Below are 27,685 nucleotides of genomic sequence, written 5' to 3'. Positions count from 1 at the left end.
TTAAGGCATTTATTTCTGCATGCAATATAGTAAGTCACGCAAGCAGTAAATAATAAGCTAAATAATAATAATAATAATAATAATAATAATAATAATAATAATAATAATAATAATAATAATAATAATAATAATAAGAAGAAGAAGAAGAAGAAGAAGAAGAAAGGTATTGAATATTTACGTAACATCTTTTAATACTATCTCATCAAAAAGTTTTAAACTGTGTTAACCTCATTAGCTCAAACATTGTACCTTATAACAGAAAGCCTGAAACTGCGTACTGAAGACATCTCTTTCTAATCTTAGGTACTGATTTTAATCATATAAAAGTGTATATGCTCCAATTCTCGAAACGAGCCTCATATAGGAAATTTTAAGGGTGCAAATTAATAATATTACAGCTCTGAAAATTAATATGAATGACGTGACTGTACATTCAAACATGAGATGCCACCTGGACATCACAGCTGCTCTTTAATTTTGCTTTCTTTTCTTCCTATATTTCACCTACCTATCTGAGGAACCCTCGTTTCAATGTGTATGATTATATTCCCACAATATTCTGGTAAGTAATACATTTGAGATATTATTTCTTCCGTAGTGAAACAATGGAAGATTACTTCCATGAAAATAAGATGCAAAAAAAGGACAAAGTACCAAAGAATCAAAGCAGATTTGCTGCTCATTAGTAGATATAATAATAATAATAATAATAATAATAATAATAATAATAATAATAAGCGCCGAAAAAAAAAGGAAAATATACTCACCACAAATTTATATAATTTAGATCAAACCAGGCACACGATATCAGTTTCCCATCAGTGTAATCGACCACTTTATTTAAAAAGAAAACTAATGGGTATTGTTTCACATTGGAAGCTAGAATCGACTTCCAAACTACGAGGCTTATATCGAAATCAGAAATAGCAGATCTATCACTTTCGCTTTCAATAGAGGGATGGAAGCTGGAAATGACAAATATTTGTTTAAAGTCCCACGATTATGTTCTTTTGATTGAGATAGACGATGATTAAGGCAAGTGAATAATAACAGAAGAATTGCTAGAATTATAAAGTGGGAGTATCCCGAGAAAACCCACCAACACGATGTTGTCCAACTTAAACTTACTTAGCCTGGGATGAAAGTTGGATAGAACTTATTCTTGAGACGCTGATTCCATATAAAAATAAAACCGCTCCCGTTTTAACTCCTACAGTTTTTGTTTTACGGTGTTCAGTGTTGAAACCGGAAATGGTAGATTTCAGACTTCTTTCCGGTTTGAATGTAGAGACAAAGAGAAAAGAAGTATTTTTGGGATGCTGAATCCACAAAAAAAAAAAAAAAAAAAAGTATTCTGCTCTCTCCTACTGATTTTGCTCTACGGAGATAAATATTGAAACCAGACGTGGTAATGGATTTAATACAGATAACAGTGGAGATAGAACCTATTCTTGCAACAATGAAACCATATAATAAAAACCATACAATCTATTTAATTTACCGATTTTGCTCTACGGTGATTCAACGTTGAAATACGAAATGGCTCATTTCTACCACTTTCGCTTGTCTTTAATTTTTAACATCCCACGATTATGTACAGAGGTTAAAGGAGACGGTGATGATGATCATGAAAGAAGTGCTAGAATGAAAAAAGCGGAAAGAAATGGAAAAAATCCCGAGGAAACCAAGGACACGGTCTTTTCATCGCAAAACATGGTGATAGCTGGGATTGTACAGTCCGCAGCAAAAAACCTGCAACATGAGCATGTAAGTTTATTGTAAAATACACCTAACAGCGCAGGGAATCAACATAATGTCTAAATGGCACGAATCACGCCAGGAAAAATCTCGGCATCCTCCCCTGCACACTTATTTCGGAGCAAAAGACTTCGTCGTTTCACAATGCTCATGTTGCAGATTTTTTTTTATGCGGACTGTACCATGGAACCATTACATCAGAGGTCAATGAACCATCACGGTCCCCACTTCCGGCTTGAATAGAGAATATATCCTTCAGTCACTCAGTTCGTACCAAAAAAAAATATTTCCCGCTCTTACCGTTTCTTGCTCTAATACCTATCCATAAACAGACGCAATAACAGATATAGCCGTTCCACATACTAACCATACTTACACAAAACATAATTTGGAAGTGTGTGCGCGTATAATAGAGCGGTTTCGAGAATTTTAATGTATGCATTAACCAGGAGAAACAACTCTGAAAGAACGTTGTGTAGCAAACCAAGGATCTACTTGAATTAAAAGCAATGAGTTCTGGTCTAAAACGACAGAAATTATGGCGTTAGGGAGCTGAAGCACTAACCACTCACCATCCAGTTAAACATGCTGCATCTGGTCGGTCGTAGTCCTTCACGTATTGCGTCTGCGTGAAGTTTTACTTTAATATTTTAGTCAGTTTAACCTACTTAAAATGCCATAAATCTACACACAGATATACACAACGGATAACCTGCAGCCAACACTGTACCTCAAAATGTATCTCCCCTTCACAGTAACTCCTCTCCCTGTGTCCTTCTCGCTGTTTGCTTCTTCCACTGGTTTCTCGTCGATATCTTTTTCAGTTGTTGAATCCGTCTCTGTCCTTCCTTCACTGCTTACAAAACTATTCTCAGAAGATTTATCACTAATGTCTTCGTCGAAGGAAACTTCGTCCGATTTTTTAGTGGTACTTTCAACATCATCTGACTTTGACAACTCTTGGCTAAGCTCTGAAATTATAAATATAATACTTTGCAATGTCTGTCTTAAGACAACCTAAATCTTGTTCTGATCGTAAATGCATACTTCTTGAATTACGTAAAATTTCGTTATTCAGTAGCAAGTAATTTCTAAGTAAATTCTGCGAAGCCCTGTATTCATTGCGCGAGACGAAATAAGTCAAACTGGTCTTTTTCTGAGCCTTCTACTATATCGTTTTCGTTTTACATTTAGTACGTTTTAATTACAGGATATCATGCGCACGATAACCTGTTTGTTTTTAAAATACACGAATTTGGACTGTGATTATGGAATTGAAAGGCTCCCCAAAAAAGGAAAAAAAAAAAAAAAAAAAAAAAAAAAACATGCAGCTCAAATTTTAACACTACACGAAATGAAATGTAATTACTGGTTTAATATTCTAGGTTTAGCACAGAGGTTAAGGGAGACGGCAATGATGGAAATGAAAGAAATGATAGAATGAAGTGGGAGAACCCCGAGAAAACCTACGAATACGGTGTTTGCTTACCACAAAGTTCACATGGCATGAGCTGGGATTGAACCAGGAACCCGACGCATCAAAGATGAGCCTCCTACCACTGAATCACCGCGGTCATCTAGCATTTTCCGATTAGGATTAAACTTCTGAGTTTTCGTCATATATAGCCATGTTAGCGCTTCATGTATGAGGGATGACATCCCTCGGCTATCACCATCCTAGGAAAGGGAAGAAAGGGGCCTGGGCACAGTATGTTAGGTACCATCCCGGCATTTGCCTGGTTTGAATGAAGAAAACCCAGGAAAAATTCACTCAGGCTAAAACAGCTTTTACACTTTTACGACGGAGTCCCCACCGGGAATCGAACCCAGGGCCGCTCGTTGACATTTTTCGAGTTACATATCCTATCTTGAATTAGAAAAACGTTCTTTTTGTTCTTAGCTGATGTAGTTTTGAGTCCTAGATATTTCACAAAGAACAGAACTAGCTTACCTCAAACCAAAGGAAGAAAACTTTTAACATGCTTATCATCATGTAGCACCACTCAGTGAGAAAAGTGAAAGATATATTAGGTACTATGAAACAGGATGACGCAGCATGTTCCAACACAATAAAATGTAAGCACTTTTATCACTAAGAATGTGAACAGTGTTCTAAGCTAAGTCGACGCGAGCTGAATTCGAAAATAAAATCAGTTTCTACCTATCGGGCTAAGTTTTCTTCTGACACGTTATCCCCTCCCTATCAAAATCATCTAAATTCCTTGATAACGCTGCATATGGACTATTCAGCTATGCAATACGCGCAAGAAATTCCAGATACATGCACCTACAGTCTCTCTCTTAGGCTCTGCTTCTTCTTTTTTTCATGTAACTTATACACTTCACTATAAATTTGTGTAAAAATTAAATAATAATTACTGATCAAGAACATTTACAGAAAGAATCAACGAATTTGTGTTTTCGCTATCTTTTTAATAATTTGATTTAAAATGTGTGAATTTTAAGTAGAAAATGATATACTTACCTTTATCTGATTCTTTTTCATCCTCTGATGCCATCCTTAGCTTAACCCTAAGCTGCCACATTTGGCAGGAAGAATTTCTGGATCCCTGTAGCACTCGTCGCTTAGGAACAGTTGGTGTTTTAAAAACACTCTTCTCCACTTCAGCATCAGAAGTTTGTACTTCACTAGTTGTCTCCGTATTAGAGACAACCATATTTTTCTTTTCAGGTGTTGACATGTCTTCCCTCGATATAAGTTCAATCTTGTCCTCATCAACAAGTTTTCGTTTTGCTTTTCTCTTGCACTTTATCTTCTCTTCTTTACTAGATGAGTCCCCTTCAATACTCGAGGCACGTTTACGTTTCTTTGGCGAAGACTTTGGAGGTGTATGAACGAGAGCCTTCACTTCCACTTTTCCTAAGCTCGATAAAGCTTCACTTTTGTCCACTTTGTTGAAATAACTGAAAAGACTGTTCCGCTTTTTGGAATCAGGTGTAACATCTGAGGAGGACTGAACTGTTGCATTCTGAATTGCATCACTTTGGTCACCATCACTCTCTGCCACAACTTTTCGTCTTGATTTATGACTCACTTTCTCTGATTCCTGGAAGTCAGAATCATCATCACTTCTCGTACTCGATTCAACTTGCTTTTTCTCCTTTCGTTTTCGCGGTTTCACGGACTTCTTCCCTTCCGGTTTTCCGGCATCATCATCACTACCTTCAGAAACAATTTTCTTCGCTTTAACCTTCTTTTTACGGTGAAGCTGCTTTTGAGGACTGAATTCGTCGCTCAAAGAAGTATCTTCATTTCCGTCACTGCGTTTACTTTTACTATTCACTACAGGAGAAGGCGATGTTTGTGGTTTGCGGCCAGCCATTAGAAGCTTGAAAGCATTGGTTTTCGTTGCTGCATTTGGAGAGCTAAGTGAGCTAATTTTGGTCTTTGGTGTGGAAGGCAATATAGATTCCTTGCTAGCAAGTTTACTTTCTTGATCTCGGCTAGGGGAGGAATCTGATTTGTCCTCAATTCCGTTGACAATAGATTCTTTTGGTTTCCTATCAATTTCTCCTTGTTTCTCATAGCAATCATTTTGCTGTGTTTCTTTTAATGCTTTTTCTCTGCTTTCACCATCAATGCAATTATCATTCAAATCTTCAAGCGCTTTATCTGTCTTATTAACACCAATCTTTCTTTTGTTAGAAGCCTTCAGTGAGAGAGATCGTTTCTTAATGGACTTCCTATTTTCTTTTTGGCTTTCGATTGCTTTATCATCACAGTTTGCTATTTCAGATTTGGTTTTACTGCTCTCTACTTTTTTCTTAGAACTAAGTGACAGTGATCGTTTCTTAGAGGACGGAGTACGTGACGATTTATCAGGAGTTTTGTCTTCTTTTTGATTATCACCATCCAGCGTCTCTATTCCCTCATCTGTCTTACTACTGTCGGCACCATTCACTATTTCAGTTTTCATTTTGGAGCTTTTCAGAGATAATGAACGCTTCTTGGAAAGCTGAGTCCGCTTCGTTTTCCGCGAGCTTTTATTCTCCTTCTGACTATCAGGTAAATTGTCATCCGAATCTTTTGAGGTAATTTCATCATTGATTCCTTGTACGTCGTCATCCTTTTCAATTTCTTGTAGTTCCGTTTCTTCATCATCTTCTGTGACCACCTTCTTCTTACTTACACTTTTCGCACCCTTCTTCTGCTTTCTCTCCGATGGGGACGCTGACTTTTCTCTTGTTGATAAGCTTTTCGAATCACCATCACTGCTTTTCTCTGTTGACTCTACGCTTGCCGTACGATTATTCAAACTCAACTTATTCCCTGATTTAGAACTATTTGCTTTTGATTCATTCAACGGAATCTGTAACTTCCTATCACTCTTAAAATAATCTAATAAATCACGTTTGACTGGTATTGCTGTCTCAACTTTCGAATGTAACTGAAAATAGTGTGTAATGTCCTTCATTTTCAACCCCCTGCAAAAGAAAAAAAAATACAAATGAGGAATTGATTTAATTGCTATGGATAATTACATGTTAAATGCTTTCAACCCGTAACAAGGTACTCAAGATCAACATAAAATGAAATGAAATCTTTGAGTTTTACGTTCCACGATTATGCCAATTAGATAAAGGAGAAGGTGATGAGGAGAAATGAATGAAATGGTGGAATGAAGAAAGTGGGAGGAAATGGGAGAGGCACGAGAAAACCCACAAGCACGGTGTTTGTCCACCACAAAGCCTACACGGCGCGAGCTGGAATCGAACCAGGGACCCAAAGCACCGGAGGTGAACGCTCTAGCACTGAGCCACCGCGCCCCTTCAAGATCAACAAAATAATAATAATTAAGGTCCCCGCTTCCTGTCTCAGAACGCTATTTTGAATCTGATTAAACCTTTCCTCTCGGCAAGATCTCTTCAAAATGTTCGATTTTTTCAATCGCAGGCATATCTAGAATCATGTAAACTGTACTTTTAGAACTACTAAACAGAACAATAGGAAAATATGAATATCATTGGTCGTGTCCAAAAGATACAAGTGCGCATTCGAAGTACGCTTATTTCCAGAAATGACAACACCTAGTGTTCGAAGCTGTACACTACTTTAGCAAACTTGTGTACTTAAAGAGGGCAGTTCCTCGTAGTAGGAACAACGATACTCTCAAAATGGCTTAATAAAATTTTAAATAGCATATTTTGAATATTATTGTTGTTGAGATGAATATTTTTGTGAGTTGATCTTATTATAATTTACTTGATCAATATACATATTAGTGACTTTTTATAAGTAGACTATCAAAATGTTACAACAATAACAAACGTATTTATGTTATGTTCTCTGAGTATACAATGGAATTTACAATAATGTAGGGAAAGCAATCACATAATTTGTATAATAATGATATAAGACAATTGTGCTTAAAATATTACGTCGTTTATATAGGTTAATTGTGATACCGGTAATTAGAGTATCAGTAATGCAGCTATTTGCACGTAAATTATAAACTTAATGGCATATGAATTAAAATTTTAAGCTTTAGGATAGAATGATGAATACTTAAGATTATCACTACTCAATGGCTACAGCTATAGCTGCAAATGTTAATTCGTAGGCAGATAGGCCTAATTTTCTAGTTTTAAATCTAAACAAATTCCTTTCAGGCTACCATATTTAATTGCACTTGGTCTGTGTGAGAGACCGTAATATCCCAATTGCCGTACACTTTGCATTTTTGACAGCTGACAAAAAAAAAAAAAAAAAATAAAATAAAAAAAAAAATAAATAAAAATTTCTTTCTACAGATTTACTGTATCAAAGATTTCACAAATTCCTCTTAATTCATATAGTCACCTTACGGTACCCACTATGAAACGATTACGAACATATAGTGCAGTTGTTCCTTCCGTATAGCTGAACAATGAGAGGCATCACATAACATACATATTGTCTCCTAATTTTCATTAAATTCTTATTAATAGTTTATTATGGTTATACTTGGACGAGAGGATTTTGTTTCGTGAGTAACCATTTTCGCAGTGGGAAGCACGTGGGAGACAGCGAGTGTACATCGAGGAAGATAATACGGTGCCAAAAGCGTACTGAAGAGCATGCAAGTATTGGAGTGTATACAATGTACAGGACTTCATTTAAGCTGGCTTATAAGATAATAATATTACAATTCTTTGTTAGTTTGACACCTACCAACATGGAGTTATCATGTTGAAAATTTTCGAACGCCCTGTATAATAGTGTAGAATAATATATAATATAGGATATGTAAGGATGTAAGGTTGTCATTTAATTTTTCTTGTAATATTAGAAGGTAGGATTAAGTTAGGAAGTGCATTAAAATAGGTTTAGGATTTTATATCGTATTTAATGTCTATGTTTTGTCTATTTATATCTTAATTTCCTATATTTCTTAAAGATTCTGCTTATTTCTTTTATTTTTCATCTGTAGAACGCTTTTCCTATCTCCAAACATTCTGAAAACTCTCCCAGAAATTTCTTTAAAATTTTATTCTAAAAAAATATCCTCCATAAAATTCTTTAGATTTCAGCCATCTTGACAGAAAATCATCAAAATTCACTCAGTTTGGTGCATCATCTTCAATCTTATCTTGTATGACGTCAATAGCACAGATTTACAGAATTATCTATAATTGGTCGCTTTCCTTTGAAGTCCTGATAATTAGCTCATTATCAATATTCGTACTATTACGTCACATTGTTGTACTTTAATGGCGTCACTCTCAAGAGAGCAGTACCCAGTTACTGCCCGTCAGATATTATAAGAATGAAGTGGTAAAGAAAGCCGCCCCAGAACGAATTTTCCTACTAAAAGATATAAAATAGTTCAGTTGCAAAATTTGCATTATTTATTTGGACGGAACGGAGCGAGCAGCGAGGAGAATTAGTGAAACAGCCCAATGTGGATTGTCGTCTGCATGAGACATGTCAACGGAAGCTGATTACTACCAGGGTTGATATGTTTAAAACAAAATGTTTAAAACATCTTTAAAACGAGGGCTGTTGTTTTATTCAGTTTGTTTTAAACGTTTTAAACAAATTGTTTTACACGTGTTTTTTTTTTTCGATGCTGGTTGGACATGTTTAAAACAACTAAAATATCAGATTGAAGAAGCTAATTTAATTTTCTAACAAACAACCCATCCTCCGCAGGATTTGTGCATGGAGTAAATTACAAGCAGAGTTATATTCTTATTATAACAGCAATTACTAAACAAAATTCTGCACATCAATGTGCGTATAACTAAACCAACAGAAATTCAAGTGAAGTATTTGAACATTTCTTAATTTCCAAGAATAATGGAGGTTAAACACACTATACACTATTCTAAGATACAAATTCACAAATTCAAAACTTGGGTATTTTTTGATCACTATCATTTTCATAATAATGAACAGTTCTCACATCATAAGTTAGAAGAAATACTCTGATAAATACAACTCATAGAAAAGAGCAGTAACTAGCCTACAAGGAGCAAATGACATTTTAACTAAACAGTTTTCAAGATACATCTCTATCTGCAACATGGATAGCTAATAATGATTAGTGTCTACGGCATAACAACACAATTAACTCTAGACACCCGCCAGGGATTTTAACAAAACAGTAGATTCTCATGTTCGGGGCTCTGGTGACCCCCCTAATTATCACAGAGTCATGAGTTATACACCATTGGAAAGCTTATAGACCACAAATTCCAACGAGGTAACATTCGTGAAATTCCCGCCGTATTTGTAGAAAAAGAATAAACATAAAAAATCATTAAAAATATGAAAATATTGACTTTGCGGGGCCCTGTCAACCCTTGCAGTCTCCCTACGCTGACAAAATGATGCTGATATGTAGGCCACATACTTGTGACAATAATATAAGAAATGGTATCCATTGCTGTCATTGCGTAATGAATTCGTTTTATGTAGGAAATACTTAAAAAAAATATACGCAGAAAAACATTCATTGAATTAGACATTCTCTCCTCTCCCCCATTATAGTACCACGTCCATATGCAAATCATTTTTGCAGCACACATCATGTATACGAACAAGAATTATGCTTCTAGATCACTTCAGTGAAATATATCTTGTGTTATATGAGACCATCCCGAAAATAAATATAAATTAACCAAGTTTGACTCCCTCTTCCTCTATAAACAACAAGTACACATACAGGTTACTATCATGTAGGGGACTACTTCATTGCTTCACATACCAATTTTTAGAGATGTACCACAAAAGGGGGAGAAATACCTGCCAAAACCTGATGAAAAATTAAAAAAAAAAAACTTCATCCTCCCTCTCTCGGCAGTACATACGTACCCCTATATACGTAAAATGCAACTCACGGAAAACTTCATTTCTGAAAAATACTTTGGTACCAAATCATCTTTCTAGCTTAATTAAGGACTGAGCTATTGATGTTTGTTGTAAAAATAATGTAATTTACGTCAAAAAAAAAAAAAAACAAAAACAAAAACAAAAAACTCCAAAAATTGGCTAACTTTACCCACTTCCTGCTACCCCATATAAGTAAGAAGTACAAATACACGATATTCAAAGTGACCAGAACTTTTATTTTCAAAAACGGGACGCATACGAATCGGTGACGGGTGGAAGTGGGGGGTACTTCCACATTGCATTTTGGGACTCAGCAGTGTTTTCAATTTACAAAATACACGAGTAAGAATGATAACACAGCGTTTCTAACTTAAGTACTACCCAAAAATACTTTTAACTACTTCAACACTCAGAATTGCCACTCAACTTCCACTTTAACCACAGAACACTCAATTCTCATTTGAATATTCAGAAGTTCTAGGCACGGCTGAACCTTCCCAATGAGTGTTGGTACGGAAGAGTGTAGAATTAGCATTGACCATTTATATTTTGAATAATAATTACGGTACACCTAGGTCATGTTTGCTTAAAAACGGGACATTCAGGCGTCCCGTTTGAGAATCAGAAAAAAAACGGGACAACGGTTGAAAATAAGGGACTGTCCCGGCTAAAACGGAACGTCTGATCACCTTAACGATATTACCATGTAGTGGCCTACTTCATTGCTTCACGTAACAATTTTTATGAATCTATCCCCTAAAAGGGGGAATGGCCCCAAAAAAACTGTTGAAAAAAACAAAACAAAACAAAAAACACGACATTTACCTTCCTCCCACATACATAAAATGCACATCAGCAAAGTTGCATCTTTCAGGAATAAATTGGTACCAAAACCATCTTTCAGCTTAATTTGAAGTTTAAGACTGAGCCATTGAGGTTTAAAGCCCTGATAGAACGTAACACAAAGAAACTAAACTACATATTCTGTGAACGGAGATCGGGAAATTCCCGATTTCTTTCTCCGGAATTGAATATTTGGGCGGATCGAGATTAGGGAAGTTTCCGAAATTTGATCGAGCGGTTGAATATAGATGGCAAGCAATAGCTAAGAGTGTAAAAATGTAATATATATGCCTATTTAGATTATCGTTTTAAACAAAATAAACATTTTAAACGTTTTTTTTTAGTTTAAAACAAAGTACTTTGTTTTAAACAAAAAAAAACATGTTTTAAACATAAAAAACGTTCTTTTTGTTTTTAAAAAATCATGTTTTTTTTTCAACCCTGATTACTACATGAGTAGGACTCTGAATTTTTGAAGAACCGATATGGTTAATGGATATTAACCGGTTCAATTCTAACTCCATTTGATAAGAGGTGTGTGTGTAATGTTTATTTCTACTGGAACCTGAAATATTCAACAAGAAAACTTCAAATTTTTGGTCAATAGGAATTGGTACTCATAAGGACAACCATTGGATTGTTTGTGCATATAAACTCGCCCAACTGTAAGTAATGTTTTTGCTTTATTTCTGAAGTGGCTCAATCGAAATAACTTGCTAATCTGGATTTGGAAATACTTTTTTTTAACCTCGAAACCTCACCAAGTTACATAGTTCCAATGTGATGTTTTCAGTGAATCATAATATAACCATGTCTTCGTAATTCCTTTCCCGTAGGATCTATACAATTACTAAGACAATATGTGACGGCTTAAGCTTATCTAGAAAAAGGGGGGAAATAAAAGGTAGAACAAACTACTGACAGAAAATATACATGCGAGCGTAAGATTTTCGTTTAGAGTCACCATCTAAATTTCCGAAATTCAAAGAAAGCCTAAATCTTGTGTAAAGTTATATGCAGTTTTTTTTATTATTGTTATTTTCTTTTTTGTTTGGCTATCTATTGTAACCAAGCTAGACAAATGGGATAGGAATGACGTTCTCTGGTATCGAACATATATACAATATATTTTAAAGTTTTTTTTAACCTATAATGTATCCATTAAGTATTGGAAAATAAACCGAAGCTGTACTTTGATTAAAAAAAAAAAAAAAAAAAAAAAAAGCACGATAGGTCGTTTTTACAAGTTTTCGATAGGGGCAACTGGTTTTCTACACCGTGCGAGTATTCATTTTTTAAAGTGCAGACATACGAAATAACAAATTCGATTCCCATTAAACAAATTTGGCCTGGACTGCCAACCAAAACGTTTTTACGACATAAACAAATTTGTTGGTGTGAATGTGTTTTAGGTTAGTGAAGGTTAAGGTTGTTGTAATTTCATGTGTATATATATATATATGTATATTTTTTTTGTAATAATATGTATAGGTTAAATTAAACAAGATATACATAAATATGTAAAAGAAAGTGCCTGGGAATCATAGCTGCCGTGAACATCCAAAAACGTATGACTTATGTTTTAAATGAGAGATAAGAATGCAAGAATAAGAGGCACATTCATTGATATACAGTGGACTCTTTTTAATTCGAAGTCCAAGGATACACGAAAAAACTTCGAATTATCCAACAACATTCATTTTCACATATATAACAACAAAGAAACCAAAGTACTGTGCATCAAAAACATATTCATATGGTGTAGACTTTACCTTTAAAGCAGCTTATTATTTGCGTCATCGAATACCGCGAACTAACAAACGACATTGACTCCACACAATTCAAGCTACGTGTACAATGAAAAATATATTTACGTACAACACTACAACATACATTGAATAGCCCAAACAATTAAACACCAGTAACAATTTGAATATTCTGTTCTCACCTTTAAGAAGTCATAAACCTCATTTGCTTGAATTTGATTGTTTTTGTACGTTCAATAAATCTTGAATTTCATGTATTGTGTGAAATGCGATACTAATAACATTTGGTTGACTTTATCAATAATTCATCTTAAATTTTCAACCAATTCTGAAACAAGATGAGATTGGCACACGTTCTCTATCTTTACTTCTTCCCCACTTTCATCTATATCATTACATAGATTTTCTATTTATCTTCTGTCTTACTCTTCCCTATGGCTGCATCTGGATAACTGAAAACACGTTAAAGCTGTATTTCTCTGTTTACATCTGTCCAGCATTAAAAATTTTCAACTGTATTTACTTCGAATTATCCAAAACATAGGTTCAAAAGTTCGATTTATCCACGATTTTTTACTATTGTTTTCAATACAGTTTTCAAGGGGAATGGACTTCTGTTCGAATTATCCAATATTTCGGATTATCCAAGTTCGAATTAACGAAACTCCGCTGTAGTTGAAAACAAGGGAATATTAATAAAATATTGAATGTCGGGAATATGTAATAAATTGAATGTTAGGAGAGTTTGTGTGCGTGTAATGTAGCTATCTAAAGCATACTGCAATGTACCGTTGTGCCCAAAAGTGAATGTAAACAGTTTTGTACAACGGAGAGCTTCGGTGAAACAAGTAAAAGCTTCTGGTTGACAATTATGTTTTATTTCATATAGAAAGGATACAGTAGAGTAATTTTTTTTTTCTTCCTGGAGAGTATAACATATTTTCGTCAAGATCAAAATGATGCGTCTTCCTATCAATCTGATAAACGAATCACCGAAGGGAAAATGTGAGAGAAACATTATGGGGAACCCATCAGTGAATGTCCCGAGTCCTAGATTTTTTTTTAAATTTAATTTTTATTTTACTTTTCCAAAATTTTCGAGATTATTTATTTTTTTTTTCTTTCTTTCCGTTGCGCGAGAGTTTTCACTTAGATATTACACTTGTAGGGCAGGTCTTCTGAGTTCCGGTTCTTTCTCCCATGACTATGGAGTGATTGAGTATATCTGTGGTTGCGAGCTATTCTTCTGTGCAGGCCACATAGATCGATGGCTGGTTAATCTGGTGATGTACTCAAGCGTACCTGGGTCCAGAGAAAGCGAACATCCGAGGAAACGGCAAGGTTCTAGATTACTGGTCCCCCTTCCCATTGAGCAGTAATAAAGACAAGAAACGACGTACCCTGCGGGGCTCTAACCCGCCTTCACTCGCTAACGCTCGCTCGGCAATACTGTGTAAATTAAATCTATAAACTTAAGTACAGAAAGAAACCAACCCAGCTACTAACCTACATGGGGGACCAGTAATCTAGAACCTTCCCAAAAAAACAGCATTCTTTTTCTTTTTCTTCAAATATTAAAAGCCTTTTCATATTTGTACTCTTCCTTTCATAAACGGAAACGCTACCTTTTGTTATCTTCAGGGACAAAATCTACCTGCCAGAACTGCCGTGCGCTCTTTTCTCGGACGCCCACACATACAGAGGACAGTTAAAAGAAAAAAAAAGTATGAAGCTTTTAACATCATGGTATTAGAAGCAAGATTCTGCAGAACCTGAATAAACGTTGTATGGAAGATAATTCTTGAAAATTTGCTAGGACCATGTTTCAGACGGTTCGTCTCCAAACCAAGATGAGATAAACTTTCTACACATCTCTGTGGGTTTAAAGTAGTCACATACACGACAGAGCGTCGTCGATTTTAGATTCCACAAGAGTTTAGAAATAAATTGTGAAATGCCCCCCCCCCAAAAAAAAACCTTCGAAAAACAGAAGCTATGTTACCGTAAAGGGGAGGAAACGACAAGTAAAACTGAGCAGAAGCACGTAAAAGCACAAAATTTACAGGAGAAATGAATGACGCAAGTACTTAGACGTAACATAACGTAACCAAATCTAACCTAATATTAGTAGAAATAAGCGAAATCCTATCATTTTTTGGAAAATTATGGGGGACCCCTACACTAACATAACGCAAACTAAACTAACCTAATGTGAACAAAAATTACGAAACTTGTTACATTTTTTTAGAGAAAAGAGCTGGACCCATTCTGCTAAATCTAGGCCATAAAATCAACCTGCTTCTGTCTTGAAGGTTTACACTTACCTTCGAGACAGAAACAGGTTGATTTAATTAGTGTAAAAATTTACAAGTAAAAGATGGAGATTATTGCTTAGCTTTCGGGGGCCAAGATTTTAACCGACTTTTTTGCAATATTCTACTCACATTCGGTTAAGTTAGGTTAATAACATTTAATTCAGACAATATTGCAGAGCGAGCGTTTGCGAGTGAAGGCGGGTTAGAACTCCGCAGAGCACGCTGTTTTCTATCTTCGTTAGTGCTCACCCCCTTATTACTAAACAGTTACCATAGACTCAATTCTAAAATTAATAATTTAGCAATTAGTTAACAGACACTGCCTCTTTACAATTTCTTATGGAATACGAAAAATTTGGGAATAGTTTTGGAACTGAGTGGCCAGTACAAAGTTAACCTACCCTAGACCAAAATAATAATAATAATAATAATAATAATAATAATAATAATAAACCATTGAAAATATACCAAGTAAAAGATTGTAACTCAAAAAATTCTGGCCCTCCAAATCCAAAAATATGCGAAAATTTGAATCTCGATACGGGATAGTTACGGATAGAGGTGCTACCGATCTTAATGTATTATCTTAAGCCTTTATTTTCCATTTAATTTATGGCCCTTGATAAAAGGAAACTACTTATACTATTATATTAAAGTTATAAACAAAGTCTGGAATGGTAGTTATAAATGTAACCATGTCAAATTATACTAGAAAAGTTCAGATTTCTACTATCGCGCTTTTCACCTTGCTACATTCAATGTATCATATTTTTAAAATCAATTTATGGAACAATCATCCATATTAGCTATATTCTTTTGAAACGCAATTATACTTACTTATCCTATGAATATATGTCAATTTCTCGTTCCACTGAAGTCGATGTTTTGGCGGGAGAACATAACGAAAACTATAAGCTATTATACAAATACAGCTTTCTCAGTTTTCACAGAAATCTTCAAACTATGTAATTTACATCACTGAGCACTTCACAATATTATTAACACTAACACGCTTATATTCATTAACTTTTCATTTAATTTAGCTTCGCTGTCTGGCGCCTTAACGATCTTTCATCTGCCCGGCTGACGACTGCTCAAATTCAGTACAATGATACCAAGTACAAACAGATAAATATAGTGTTTCCCTGTGTATAGTGTATAGTGTGTCCCAAAAATGAACTCCACTGAAATTTTTTATAATTTTCACATAATTTGTGGGTTGCAACTCAATGAAAGAATGGAACCAGCAATTATACTGTTGTCATGATTTTATCAGAGACTAAAATTCAAAGTTTGCGTTGCGATAACGCAAACCGCATCAGAAAGAGACTAGATTTTCTTGACTGATTTTGATTTTCTTTTTTTCTTTTTCTTTCTTTCTTTTTTCTTTTCTTTTTTTTTTAGATTTTAGCTTATATTTTAAAATTGATATATTATCCCAGTAAAAACAGACATTAATTTCGAAAAAAAAACAAGTTGGATTTTTATGGAGACCTTTATTTTGATATCATCATTGTATCCTGGAAAGTACCCTTAATTTAAGCCGTAAGATTCTTATTACTATTCCTTAGGTTCAATGGGAGAATTTTAGCTTTGGCAATTATATCAAAAATTATCAATTTTTCGAGGAAAATATTTATGACAAAATTGTAGTTTATAAAGTTTTACACACAAAAAGATCCCTTTATAAATAGGAATTCCCTGACTTTCCTTCATAGAATCAATCGTTTCCATTTCCAAATATAAAGACTAAATTATGTTTGAACTGAAATATAGCATACTAAAATAGGCCTATTAAAAATTTAAGGGGACACCGTTGCCCAGTGGTAGCGCTTACCTCTGTTGCGCAGGGTCCCTGGTTAGATCGCGGCTAATTAAGTTTGTGGTGGACTACATTATGTCTGTGGGTTTCTCAGGGTAGGCCACTCCCGTTTCCTCCTACTTTCCCGTTCAACCAATTCTTTCACCACCATTTTCTTGGCTTAATCACCCCGCGGGACGTTAAGCTGGAAGATTTCATTATGTTTTAACTGTATTTTTAAGATTAAACAAAACTTCCTCAAGACCGTTCAGAGCTATTTAACGAAAAAGACGTCAATGCTGACATCATTTTTGTCTTGAATCCAGTAGTTTAGTTCAAGAGATTTCGCTTCAGTCCCGATCTAAACAATCCAATTCATGAGCATTCAATATAGTTAATCAGCACCCGAGTTGATTGCAGGAAAATACAAGACAACTATGTTGGCGTCGTGTAACACAGTGGCGGTTCCAGGGGGCGATCGCCCTCCCTCCAGAAGAGTAAACTTTCTTATTTTATACATATAAATAAAACCCATCCCAGAGTTTGAAGCTGTTAAAAGTAGCACTAAGTAGCAGTATGATAACCCATCGCCCCCCCTAGTGTGACAAAGCGGGGATTGAATTAATGCCTTTTTATGAATCTTTTCCATGTTTATATAATGGTCAAGGTATTATCATAATAAATAAAAACAAATGTCTGCATTGGAGGATATTACGAGACGAGTAACCTTCCTGATAATCGTATACAAGATTATAATGTACTTACAGTGCTTGCATGCCCATAGTTACTGTTAAATTATGAAGGCAATTTTTCACCACAAATCCCACTTGACGCGTGCTATGATTGAACCAGAACTCCACTTGCCATAAGTGAACGCTCTACCACAGAGCCTACCAGAGTTCTACATCACGTAAATTATAAAAAGTGCGTGATGATTGTTTTGCTAGCTTAACGTGATCAACAGGATCTGTAGATAACTCACTAATTTTGCTTCTCCATGATCTTTAAATAGAAGTGCCGTAATGAAAACATGTCAATAACGAAAATAAATGGTACAATTCTATGAGACACATTTTACTGAATAATTTTTCAATATGTTTACAGAGAATACTTCTAGTATTTTTTTTCTGTAAAATTTTCATTTTTGCTGTACACTTGTATAGAAAGCGTTCCTGACAATTAAATAATTATTTTAAAATTTGTTCTCATTAAAATGAAAGATTGTGTGCAAAATTCACTTAAAACTCAACACTAGCCACATGAGTTCGATTATTTAAAATAATATTTCTATAGTTGACAATCTTTGATATATATTTTTAAATGAATGTAGAAAGGAACGTGCTATATTAAGGATGTGGGTGAAACAGACGTAAGTCTGCACTCCTCAATTTTTAATACCTATTGTTAGGTGAAGAGGAAGTGGAAGTGGAAGGAACGTGCTATATGATCTGTGGGAACGTGGACGAAATTTGAATGTGAAATATAGTTTATTAATGCCTCTATGTTGTTGAAGAAATTTTAGAAGAAAAGCGAATGATTTGTTGACAAGTACTCAAGTATTGTACAAAATTATGTCATATTTATATACATATACGATACAATTTGCAGGACTTTGTCGGAATATGTGGTTGAGGTGCCCATCAGAAATTAGACACTGCAAAAGAGTTAATAATGTAAATCAGTTATCAAAATTTAGGAAGTTTTCTCTTACCCCAAAATATTGCGATGTTTTTGACATATCTGGTCCTTCAGATTTTCAGAATCGAGTATTAGGAAGCAAGACACCTGTTATTGTAAAATTTTATACAAGGTATTTTATTGTAAAAACTTTACATAGTATACAGAAAGCCTCCTATAGAGTTTCTCTTATTATTGTTTTTCAGTTAGCAATGCAAACATCGATAATAAGGCCGCAATCATAAACAGTTATCATAGTTTGTTTGGAATAGTTTTGGAACTGGGACGTCAATACAAAGTTAACCTAACCTAACTGAAAGTAACCTAACCTAACCTAACCTGAACAAACAAAAAAAAAAAGAAAACATAATAAGAAAGTAAGAAATTTTAACTCAAAAAAATTCTGCTCTCCCCACATCCAAAACTATTCCGTTTATTAACGATGATTATGACACATTAATGTCCCAGAATTATTTCAGTCAGGCTCAAGGAGAGTAATAGTGAATGAAAGTGAATAGTTGTGAAATTAAATTTGTTGTCCTCTCCCTCCGGGAATTCAACCCGGGGTCATGGGACCAAAATTGCACGTGCTAGCCACCAGACTAACAAGCAGGACTATCATGATACTGTTTTAGTATATTATGATCACACAATTTATAAATGCAAATTTTGTTATATCTATTCTAGTATGAATATCACCTACCCGACTTAGGTCACTTTACAGTTACGTAATCGCAAAATTATAACAACTAACGCGCATGAACATTTTGTGTCTTTATTTACTGCCATATGCAACGATAGGCCTACATGTTTCTATATAAAAGAATATATATCGCAAAGCCTGTAAATTTTAATAATTTTATAGTTTATATCCAAGTAAGTATTGTTGCATGACTTTCATTTGTAAAATAGTATCCATTAAATAATATACATAGGTAGGACTATATACATATAATAATAAATATTCCAGTGTTTTCGAAGTTATTATTAAACATTTTACAAATTCGATTTATGTAGAGGTTATTTCATGTTACGTAAATGTTTACGAAATGTATTACTAACTTTAGTCGTGGGATTGCTATACTCGCAATTAGAGAATTGCATATATGTAGAATAAGCATAAATAGAAATTTCAAACTATAGTTTAATTGCTCATTTATAAACTTTATATTTTCAACGCAGCAAAAATAGCAAATTTCATATTCATACTTGTTCTATGGAAACTACTCATTGTGTATGATGCTCGCGCCAAGTCAGCTTTGTGGTGGACAAACATCGTGTACGTGGTCTTTCTCGGAGTTCTCCCGTTTCCTCCCACTTCATGCATTCAACTATTTCATTCATTTCTCATCATCCTCCTTTAGCCTACCTGGGATAACCATGGGACGCAAAACTTAAAGATTTCATTCCAGTTTTTTCATTGTGTTTGAATTATCCAACTTTGCTCTCCATCTTTTGGTTGATTAGTTTCGAGTTCTCACGCCAAAGGCGTAGACACTAACCTTAAAGCTACAAGAAAATACTCTGGTCCTTTTGTTCGTTTAAATGTCATACAACAAAGGAAATACATTGAGAAAGAAAACAATAATTGAAAGTTTAGAGAAAGCATTTTTCTTAGTATTGTTAAAAGTAATAGCATAGTTTATTCGAAACGTGTATCTACTCGAATGACCCATAACTATTATTAGAACAATATATTTGAAAAAACAGCAATTATTATTAAAGTAATAAATAGGCATTCACACACACACACATACATACATACATATATATATATATATATATATATATATATATATATATATATATATATATATATATATATATATATATATATATATATATATATATATATATATATATATATATATATATATATATATATATATTGGACACAAAGTCCTGTTTCGCCTTTAAATGCTAATGTAAGGTTTTCCATTGTTTCGAACTGTGTGAAAGAGTTATTGGGTGCATGAGAGAAACCACACACGTAAGACACTGGATCAAGTGCGTGCAGACTTTCTGACAAATTTTCAACGAGATTCTCTCCCAAAACACTTTTACGATGGAGACAGAAACTATACGCCATGGGAAGTGTAAAGGATAAGGAAAGAATCCGTATCACTTGCCTGGCCACCACAAAGCCCAGGCCTCACAACCTGTGATAATGTACTATGGGAGTTCATAAAGGGCATCGTTGCCAAGAAAAAAAAAACGTTACCATAAGATTGCCGAACTGACAGAGGCTGTGAAACAGGCTTTCACTCCAGTTACACCTGCAATGCTTCGCAAAATGTTGCACAGAAACTGGCGGCGTATTATCCTTTGTCACGAGAATAACGGTCGACAGACTGATCCTTTGGACACTAAATGTTACCTATCTCAGTAACATTTCTCGAAGGCATTGTTGTTCATGTCACTTAGTTCTTTCCGTGTACTCGTAGTTATTTACGTATGTTTAGTGGTTTATGTTACTTATTTTCGGGTCTCTGTGGTCATCCTGTATATATATATATATATATATATACTTCCCTTCGGTGCCCTTTGTTCTTCCCTCAACTTTATGTTAGTATTTTATGAACACTACTATTATATGTAAAGACAACACATCCAATACAACAAACTGGCTGAAATTAAATACGAACAACCTAAGAATAAGCCAGAAACGTCAGTCTGTACGTCACGTTAATACTAATAATAAAGTCACTTTAATAGATGCCAATATCTGCGCTATTGCTTAAGCCTCTTATACATGGTCAAAGTTTTCCATCAAATGTTTTATCAAACTTTATCTTTGATAGTCATTTGGTCAAATAAGTTGGCTAAAACCTTTACATGCACTATAAACTATCAAGTAATAAAACTTAATTTTGTTGCTCATTTGCTTACACTTCTTCTTTCAATTGTTACATTTGTGAGTAGGCATAGAGTGCAACGCGAAACTCGCTTGAGGCAGTTATTGAAAAGGAACCTGTTTAAATTGTAAATCTTAAAATAAACGAGCAATTGCAAATATACACCGTGCATGTGAAATATGAACGATTACCAACCTGTAATCTCTGGCCTTGGCAACCTAACTTCAGCCACAATTTTTTTTCCAAGGCTTCTTTGTGTTTGTATTTATTGTAATATTCTTAAAGTTTACTGTTATACAAAACAGAATGCTGCTTGTAGTCATCAAAATAACATTTCAATTTCTTCCCGTGTACACGTTTAGCGCCATCGCACAGTGATTTTCGTTTGTTTTCTTTGGTGCAATGTTGGATAGGCATAGAACATGTTTTATTTTAGAATAGTTGTATCAAACGTTGTAACCAACGCAAAAGTTGCATACAACTTGATATCGTACATGTTGAAATTCTACTTTGCTGAAACATTTGACACTTTTAGATTATGTATAATCCACTTAATACATAGAGTTTAAGATGATTGGTTGACAAACTCGAAAGAAAATGTTAAATGTAGATAGAGCTTTAATTAAATACAACTTTAACCTATAGTGAACAGCAAGCGGTGAACTTGAAGAGGACATATGGGTGATTCCACTTTAATTGAGAAATATGGAAGAACAAAAGCTTTATGTTGCTCTCAACTTGTTTATATGTTCGCTAAGATTTTTTAAAATAGAATTATGTTGACCTATACCGTTATTGTACACAGATAAACAATTAATCCCGACATACTTCTCATTCTGTTTTTTTTAGAACATGCAACATTTGCCGTCAAATGGGACCAAGAATAGAGAAAGTTGTAAGCGAGAAGGAAGGGAAAGTGCATTTAGCAAATGTGGAAGTGACTACCAATATGGATTTAGCAGAGAAATATGAAGTACGTAACCTATTTGATATTAAACTGAAAATAATATATTAAATGCTGTAACGTATTTATCATCAAGTACTTTCAAATATTCTAAGATTTGTATAAACGAGGGATCATATTATACTTGTAACTATGTTTTGCTTGTACATTGCTTGTTGTTGAAGATGGAGTTCAGCTTATTTCAAAGATATGGTCAAGGTGCGACGGCTCCACATCTAAAAAAAAAAAAAATGGTTATATACAGCTATTCTTCAATTCACCTTTAGCAATTTGGCGTTTTCAGAACAACGGTGACGGAGTTTCTGAAACGATGAAAGCCACAGAGCGGATATATGACAGAAAAAGAATCAAGGAACCGTCTATGCTGGACTGATTCGCTGGTCGATCGTAACATCTTTCTCATGTCTAGATTGGAACTGTCTTGAATCGTCCCTCGCAACCACAGAAGTATTGACCCCTGGAGAGCCTTCACCATCCGTCACCGCCTACAGCCAGCGGGATTTATGGTACACACCCACAAGAAACCTTACTTTCTTGTGGTTTGTTTGATTTGATTTGAGTTTAGCGTCTCTTTCAGCAGTGATGCTGTTTGAGACGTGGACCTACAGTTTAACGAACCACATAAGCTCCTGCCGGGAACCGAAACCAAGTCTCCTATGCCAAAGGTGTGTAGGCTAACTGTTTAGTCATGAGGAAGCTCACATTTCTGTGGCAAATCATATGGCTCGAGTTGCATATGACAAAGCACATCTCAGGTGAGCAGCTCGACCTTGGAGTAATATATTCGACCAGAAGAGAGGAAGTTCCTCATATTCAGGAGCGACAGTAATAAATGCGTTCGGCGAAAAGTTTGTAAGCGTTCTGATCCTAAAATATCAGATACCAGTCATGAAGCACTGCTTGCGAAAAAAAGTTATTATGTGAAGCAATGACGTAAGCAGAATTTCATCTAGAGGAAGAGGTTCAAACTTGAAGTTCAGATTGTCTCTGGAATTTGTATATGTATCGTAATATGGTAAATGTTTATTTTTTCATAATATCTTGTTCATAGCGGGATTAAAATCCAGAAACTCCTCTTTCCATACGCCTCTGGTTTGAAAACCTCTTCTTCTACGGGTATTTTTGTTCACTCCAGCGAATTTAGGGGAGAGGGACCATAAGATTACACTAACATCTTGGAAAATGTCATGCTGTCTAATATGAAGCATTGTCAGGGTCGTGGATATCTTTAGGAGCAGGTTTAGACAGCCGATGTACAGACATGTTTCCGACGCTACCTAACCCAATCTTAGACTGCCCCACTGAAAACCGTGATCTGCATATTATCTTGCACTTCTGAAACGAGCTCCAGAAACGCGTAGCAAGAAAAATGCCCGAAATATCACTGAAAAGTTCCAGCAGTTTCAGGAAGAGGTAAATTTTTCGTTGTAAAATTTCACACCTTTTCTATAAAGTAAACCCTGAAGCTTGTTTTGAACAGTTATACGATTTTTGATAAAATCTTCTTACAAAAAAAAAAAAAAGAAAAAGAAAAAAAAAGAAAAAAAGAAAAAGAAAAAAGAAAGAAAAAACTTCTTTGTTTATGATACGGAACATATAATGTAAATAAAATAACTTAAATAATTGAGAAGCGGGTTCAAAAGGTACATTTTGCAGCTTTATGATTATGTTACAGTAAAACTTGAACATAATTGATACTGAAATATTGGCGATTCAGAACGTAGAACAATTTATTAGAATACATAATATAGAAACATCTTATCGTTGAATCTGGACTTACGAAGACTTGAATCCTAAGTTCGGACATGCTTGAATCTAAGGAGAAGTCATTTACCTGGAGATCTTAAGTTTCTGCCAGTCCTGCGATCAGATTTTTCTATGCTAATTGAACATAGTTTTATACAAGCATTACTAGTGTTACCCTCAAAACAATTGCAATTGTATTTAGTTCGTCATAATTCGAAGTCTTGAAACTCTATTCAACAAGGTATTTTTTTCTAAAAGAAATAACATATGGTTAATAAACAGGTAGAATACACTGTATTAGTAAAATATTTATTTTACAATTAGATTGTGTGTTAAATTACTTTTAGTACAAAATTTGTTGTCTTGTTTGGTTTCGTGATTGAACAAAAGCTGCTGCTATCTGCAATAATAATTAAAATATTACAATAACTTTTTTTTTAAAGTTTCGTGTTTGCATGATAAGAGTGTTCATCTCTAATGTGAGATGTTTCTTTAGTTCTAGACTGATTGCGCGCAGCATCGTGTTTGCGAACTTTACTTCTTTTCCTTTTTCTTTTTTTAATCTTATAAATTCTTCCTTCCTTCCTCCCTCGTATTTATGATTTATCTCCTTTAATCTATAAAGCTAATTCGAAGAACTGTAATCTAAATATTTCAGTTTATATCCTTAATTTCTGTTCCATGCAAATTTGTAAATATGATCTCATCCAAGATATACAACAACTTTTGTTTTGAGCTTCCTTCTGAGCAAATGGTAAAGATTTTCACCTTCACTATGACAGACTCGAGTTAAATTATAAGTGGAAGTAATTCTACATGAACTTCGAACCAGGGGCGGATCCAGGGGGGGCGATCGGGGCGATCACCCCCCAGAAGAGGAAACTTTCTCGTTTTATACATATAAATAAAATCCATCCCAGAGTTTGGAGCCCTTAAAAGTAGCATTATGACAACCCACCGCCCCCCCCAGAAGTCAGTCCTCGATCCGCCCCTGCTTCGAACCCTTCAATAAACTGTAGATAATGCGGAGATGGTGCGTAACATGAAAGTTTCGGGTCACTTCTTTCCTTTCTCATTCCTTTACCACTTTCCTGGGTACTATGCTCACCGAGGGACATTATCCCTCATATGTGACGGGGTAAAATCGCCATAGATGCCGAAAGTCCAGAAATATAATTCCTGATATTACAGAAAGTTCTGGATTGACTTGATCGCCTCAAGTAAAAAGAAATTGTAAGAATATTCAGGGTATTTCTGTATTGAAACAAAGCTAAGAATTGATACATAAGGTTTACCCATTCTACGTATACTCCATTAACATGTCACTGTGTACGTTTTATAGATCCAATTGCTAAAGTTTTAATTTTTGAGGTGTTTTCAACCACTGAACCAACCAATAATTCTGTTTATAACTAATAAACTTTGTACGATGTGCGTTCGGAAAGTAACCTCCGATTGGTCACTGTGCGTGAAGTAGTGGTGGTAGCGTTACCATCTTTGTACAGACGTAGGTCAGTCTGCATACAGCTGTGTTAGAGTGAAGGTTGTCTGATCACTAGTTGCACTTTTGTACTGTCTTAAATTGTGTGCTGCACTAGAAAACCCCAACAAGTGTAGTATTCGGTAGCAGCTATTCATCGGAAACTTTGTGCTGTGTATGAACCAGGTGTGACGAGTGAAGGAGTTGTTCGTGAATAAGTTCATTCATTTAAAAGTGGACGAACAATCATTCATGACGAAGAGAGAAGTGGCAGGCCATCAGTGATCACTGATGAACTCGTTCAGAAAATTGATGGAAAAGTTCGTTAAAAAATCGACGTTTCACAATCCCTGAGCTTTCCGATGAATTTCCACAAATTTCCAGGACTGTGTTATATGACGTAGTGACATAGGTCGTAAGCTGGCTCAAGGCACAGGAGGGAAACTTTTATGCTGATGGAATTTGTAAGTTAGTGCAGAGCGCTTGAATGTTCATGGAAATTATGTTGAAAAATAGAACAAAGAACTAGTTTTCACATGTATACAATTAAATTTTCTTATTTAATTTTGGGTTTCCTTTTTTAACCAGTGGGAAGCTACTTTCCGAACGCCCCTCGTAAATACTAAAGTTAATTCGTAAATTATGAATTTTTGTTCAAACCTTTATTTCTACTTGTGTATTCTAAATTGCAGATAACAGCAGTTCCTGTTCTCGTCGCTATTAAAAATGGGAAAGTTGATGGTACTATAATTGGCTTGAAAGAGAAACAAGTATTAAATGGATTTGTTGAAGAATTGATTAAGAGATATTCTACATCCGGTTCCTCAGATTCAGCTAGTCCAATTAAGAAACCAGGAATTTAGATAATGGGACAATTTATTCAAAATAGTGTCAGTCTATGAAAATGTACAAAATTGCATTGAAATTATGTGACATATAACAATAACAAAACTGTATGTTTGAATTTAAATAATCTTCTTTAATTTAGTAATACTTAATATCTTTAAAATCTTTAATTTACTGTTCTGGATTGGTAGTATTGAATTTTTAATCACTCATTTCTTCTATTTATGCAAAAATTGGAAAAAAGTGTGTTGAATTTTGTCACCTTTGATTCGAGAGAATTTTTAAAATATCTGCTCATTTGATTCTATCTAAAACAACAAAAAAAAATCTTTCCTTTAGAGCATCCTACAGCAAGGTTGCTTCTCAGACAGCAGCTGAATCGAAGAGAGATCTTTCCTGCTGTTAAAACCATGGAATTAGCCCCTTTTCATCAAAATTTGTTAGCAATAACATTAATAATGCTGATGAATATGTAAGATAATGGTAGATTTTCAACTTATATAATAAAAATACCTCGTGTAATGCAAAGAAAAAATATAAAAGAAGGATGGCTTCACGTTAAACAAATAAATCTTCAGTTTGTAATGTCGAAAATAAATCCAGAAACAGTGTTCACTTAAAATGTTTGAAATAAGTACGTAAATATTCGATTTAGGTATGATGTCCAACTAATAAATGCACCTCAGTTTAAAACTTCCAATCTTTTAATTTTAGATCACAGCAGTCCCAATTCTTTTCATCTTCAAAAATGGAATACTACTAGATAAATTAGTTGGTTTACAAAGTACACCCGTCGTAAGAGGATTTATAGAAAGAAATATTAGGGGTTCTTTGTTTGAGTAAAGGAAGAAGTACTCTGCTGTTAATCATACTTTGTTGGAATTACAAAGTAAAACATCTGAACTATCACAACCTAAGCATAATTTTATCTTTAGAGAACTATATTCTGTTCAAGTAGAAAACTTAGTTGTCTGTATTTAATATTTAATGATGCTTATTGTTAGATTATAAAAAGAATACAAATATTGTGAATCAAATAAAGTAGATAAATATATATCGAGTTTTCCTTTTCTAGATAGCAAACTGTGAATTCCCTCTCGTGAAAACATTAATGGTATGAGAATTAAATATTGACAACTAGTTACATATATTTTCATCCTTCCATTTTATCTCTTTTCTTGTACATTCATTCCATATTTGATGAATGAATGCTTTCATCAAGAGCATTTTTTCATTTGATTTTATGTAGTTTAGCGTCCCGTTCAGCAGCGAGACTATATGTGAATCTGCAGCTTAACG

At 34.5% G+C, this 27,685-nt stretch overlaps 2 protein-coding genes across 3 annotated transcripts in view; one reads left to right on the top strand and one right to left on the bottom strand.

Annotated features, from left to right (window-relative positions):
• Positions 1 to 16,129, bottom strand: part of elg1 (enhanced level of genomic instability 1) — a 72,412-nt gene extending 56,283 nt beyond the window's left edge. The window contains exons 1-3 of the mRNA XM_081750705.1: positions 15,855 to 16,129; positions 4,244 to 6,204; positions 2,489 to 2,729 (exon numbers count right to left, since the gene is read on the bottom strand). Coding sequence (XP_081606831.1) covers positions 2,489 to 2,729; positions 4,244 to 6,194 — 2,192 coding nt within the window. The 5' untranslated portion in view covers positions 6,195 to 6,204; positions 15,855 to 16,129. The remainder of the gene's footprint in view (positions 1 to 2,488; positions 2,730 to 4,243; positions 6,205 to 15,854) is intronic.
• A 2,036-nt stretch (positions 16,130 to 18,165) lies between these two features.
• Positions 18,166 to 27,434, top strand: LOC145681419 (thioredoxin C-2-like). 2 transcript variants are annotated; one of them, XM_081753064.1, is made up of 3 exons: positions 18,166 to 18,628; positions 22,200 to 22,323; positions 27,101 to 27,434. In XM_081753064.1, the coding sequence occupies exons 1-3, from the start codon at positions 18,390 to 18,392 to the stop codon at positions 27,227 to 27,229; spliced, it is 492 nt and encodes a 163-aa protein (XP_081609190.1). In that variant the 5' UTR covers positions 18,166 to 18,389; the 3' UTR covers positions 27,230 to 27,434. The 2 variants fall into 2 exon arrangements, with proteins under 2 accessions (XP_081609190.1, XP_081609189.1); XM_081753063.1 differs by lacking the exon at positions 27,101 to 27,434 and adding an exon at positions 26,233 to 26,549.
• The last annotated feature ends 251 nt before the right edge of the window (positions 27,435 to 27,685 follow it).

This window comes from Thermobia domestica, chromosome 3, assembly GCF_964235325.1.
Source record: "Thermobia domestica chromosome 3, izTheDome1.hap1.1, whole genome shotgun sequence".
Classification (NCBI taxonomy): domain Eukaryota; kingdom Metazoa; phylum Arthropoda; class Insecta; order Zygentoma; family Lepismatidae; genus Thermobia; species Thermobia domestica.
This window is presented reverse-complemented; position numbering and strand designations above follow the sequence as displayed.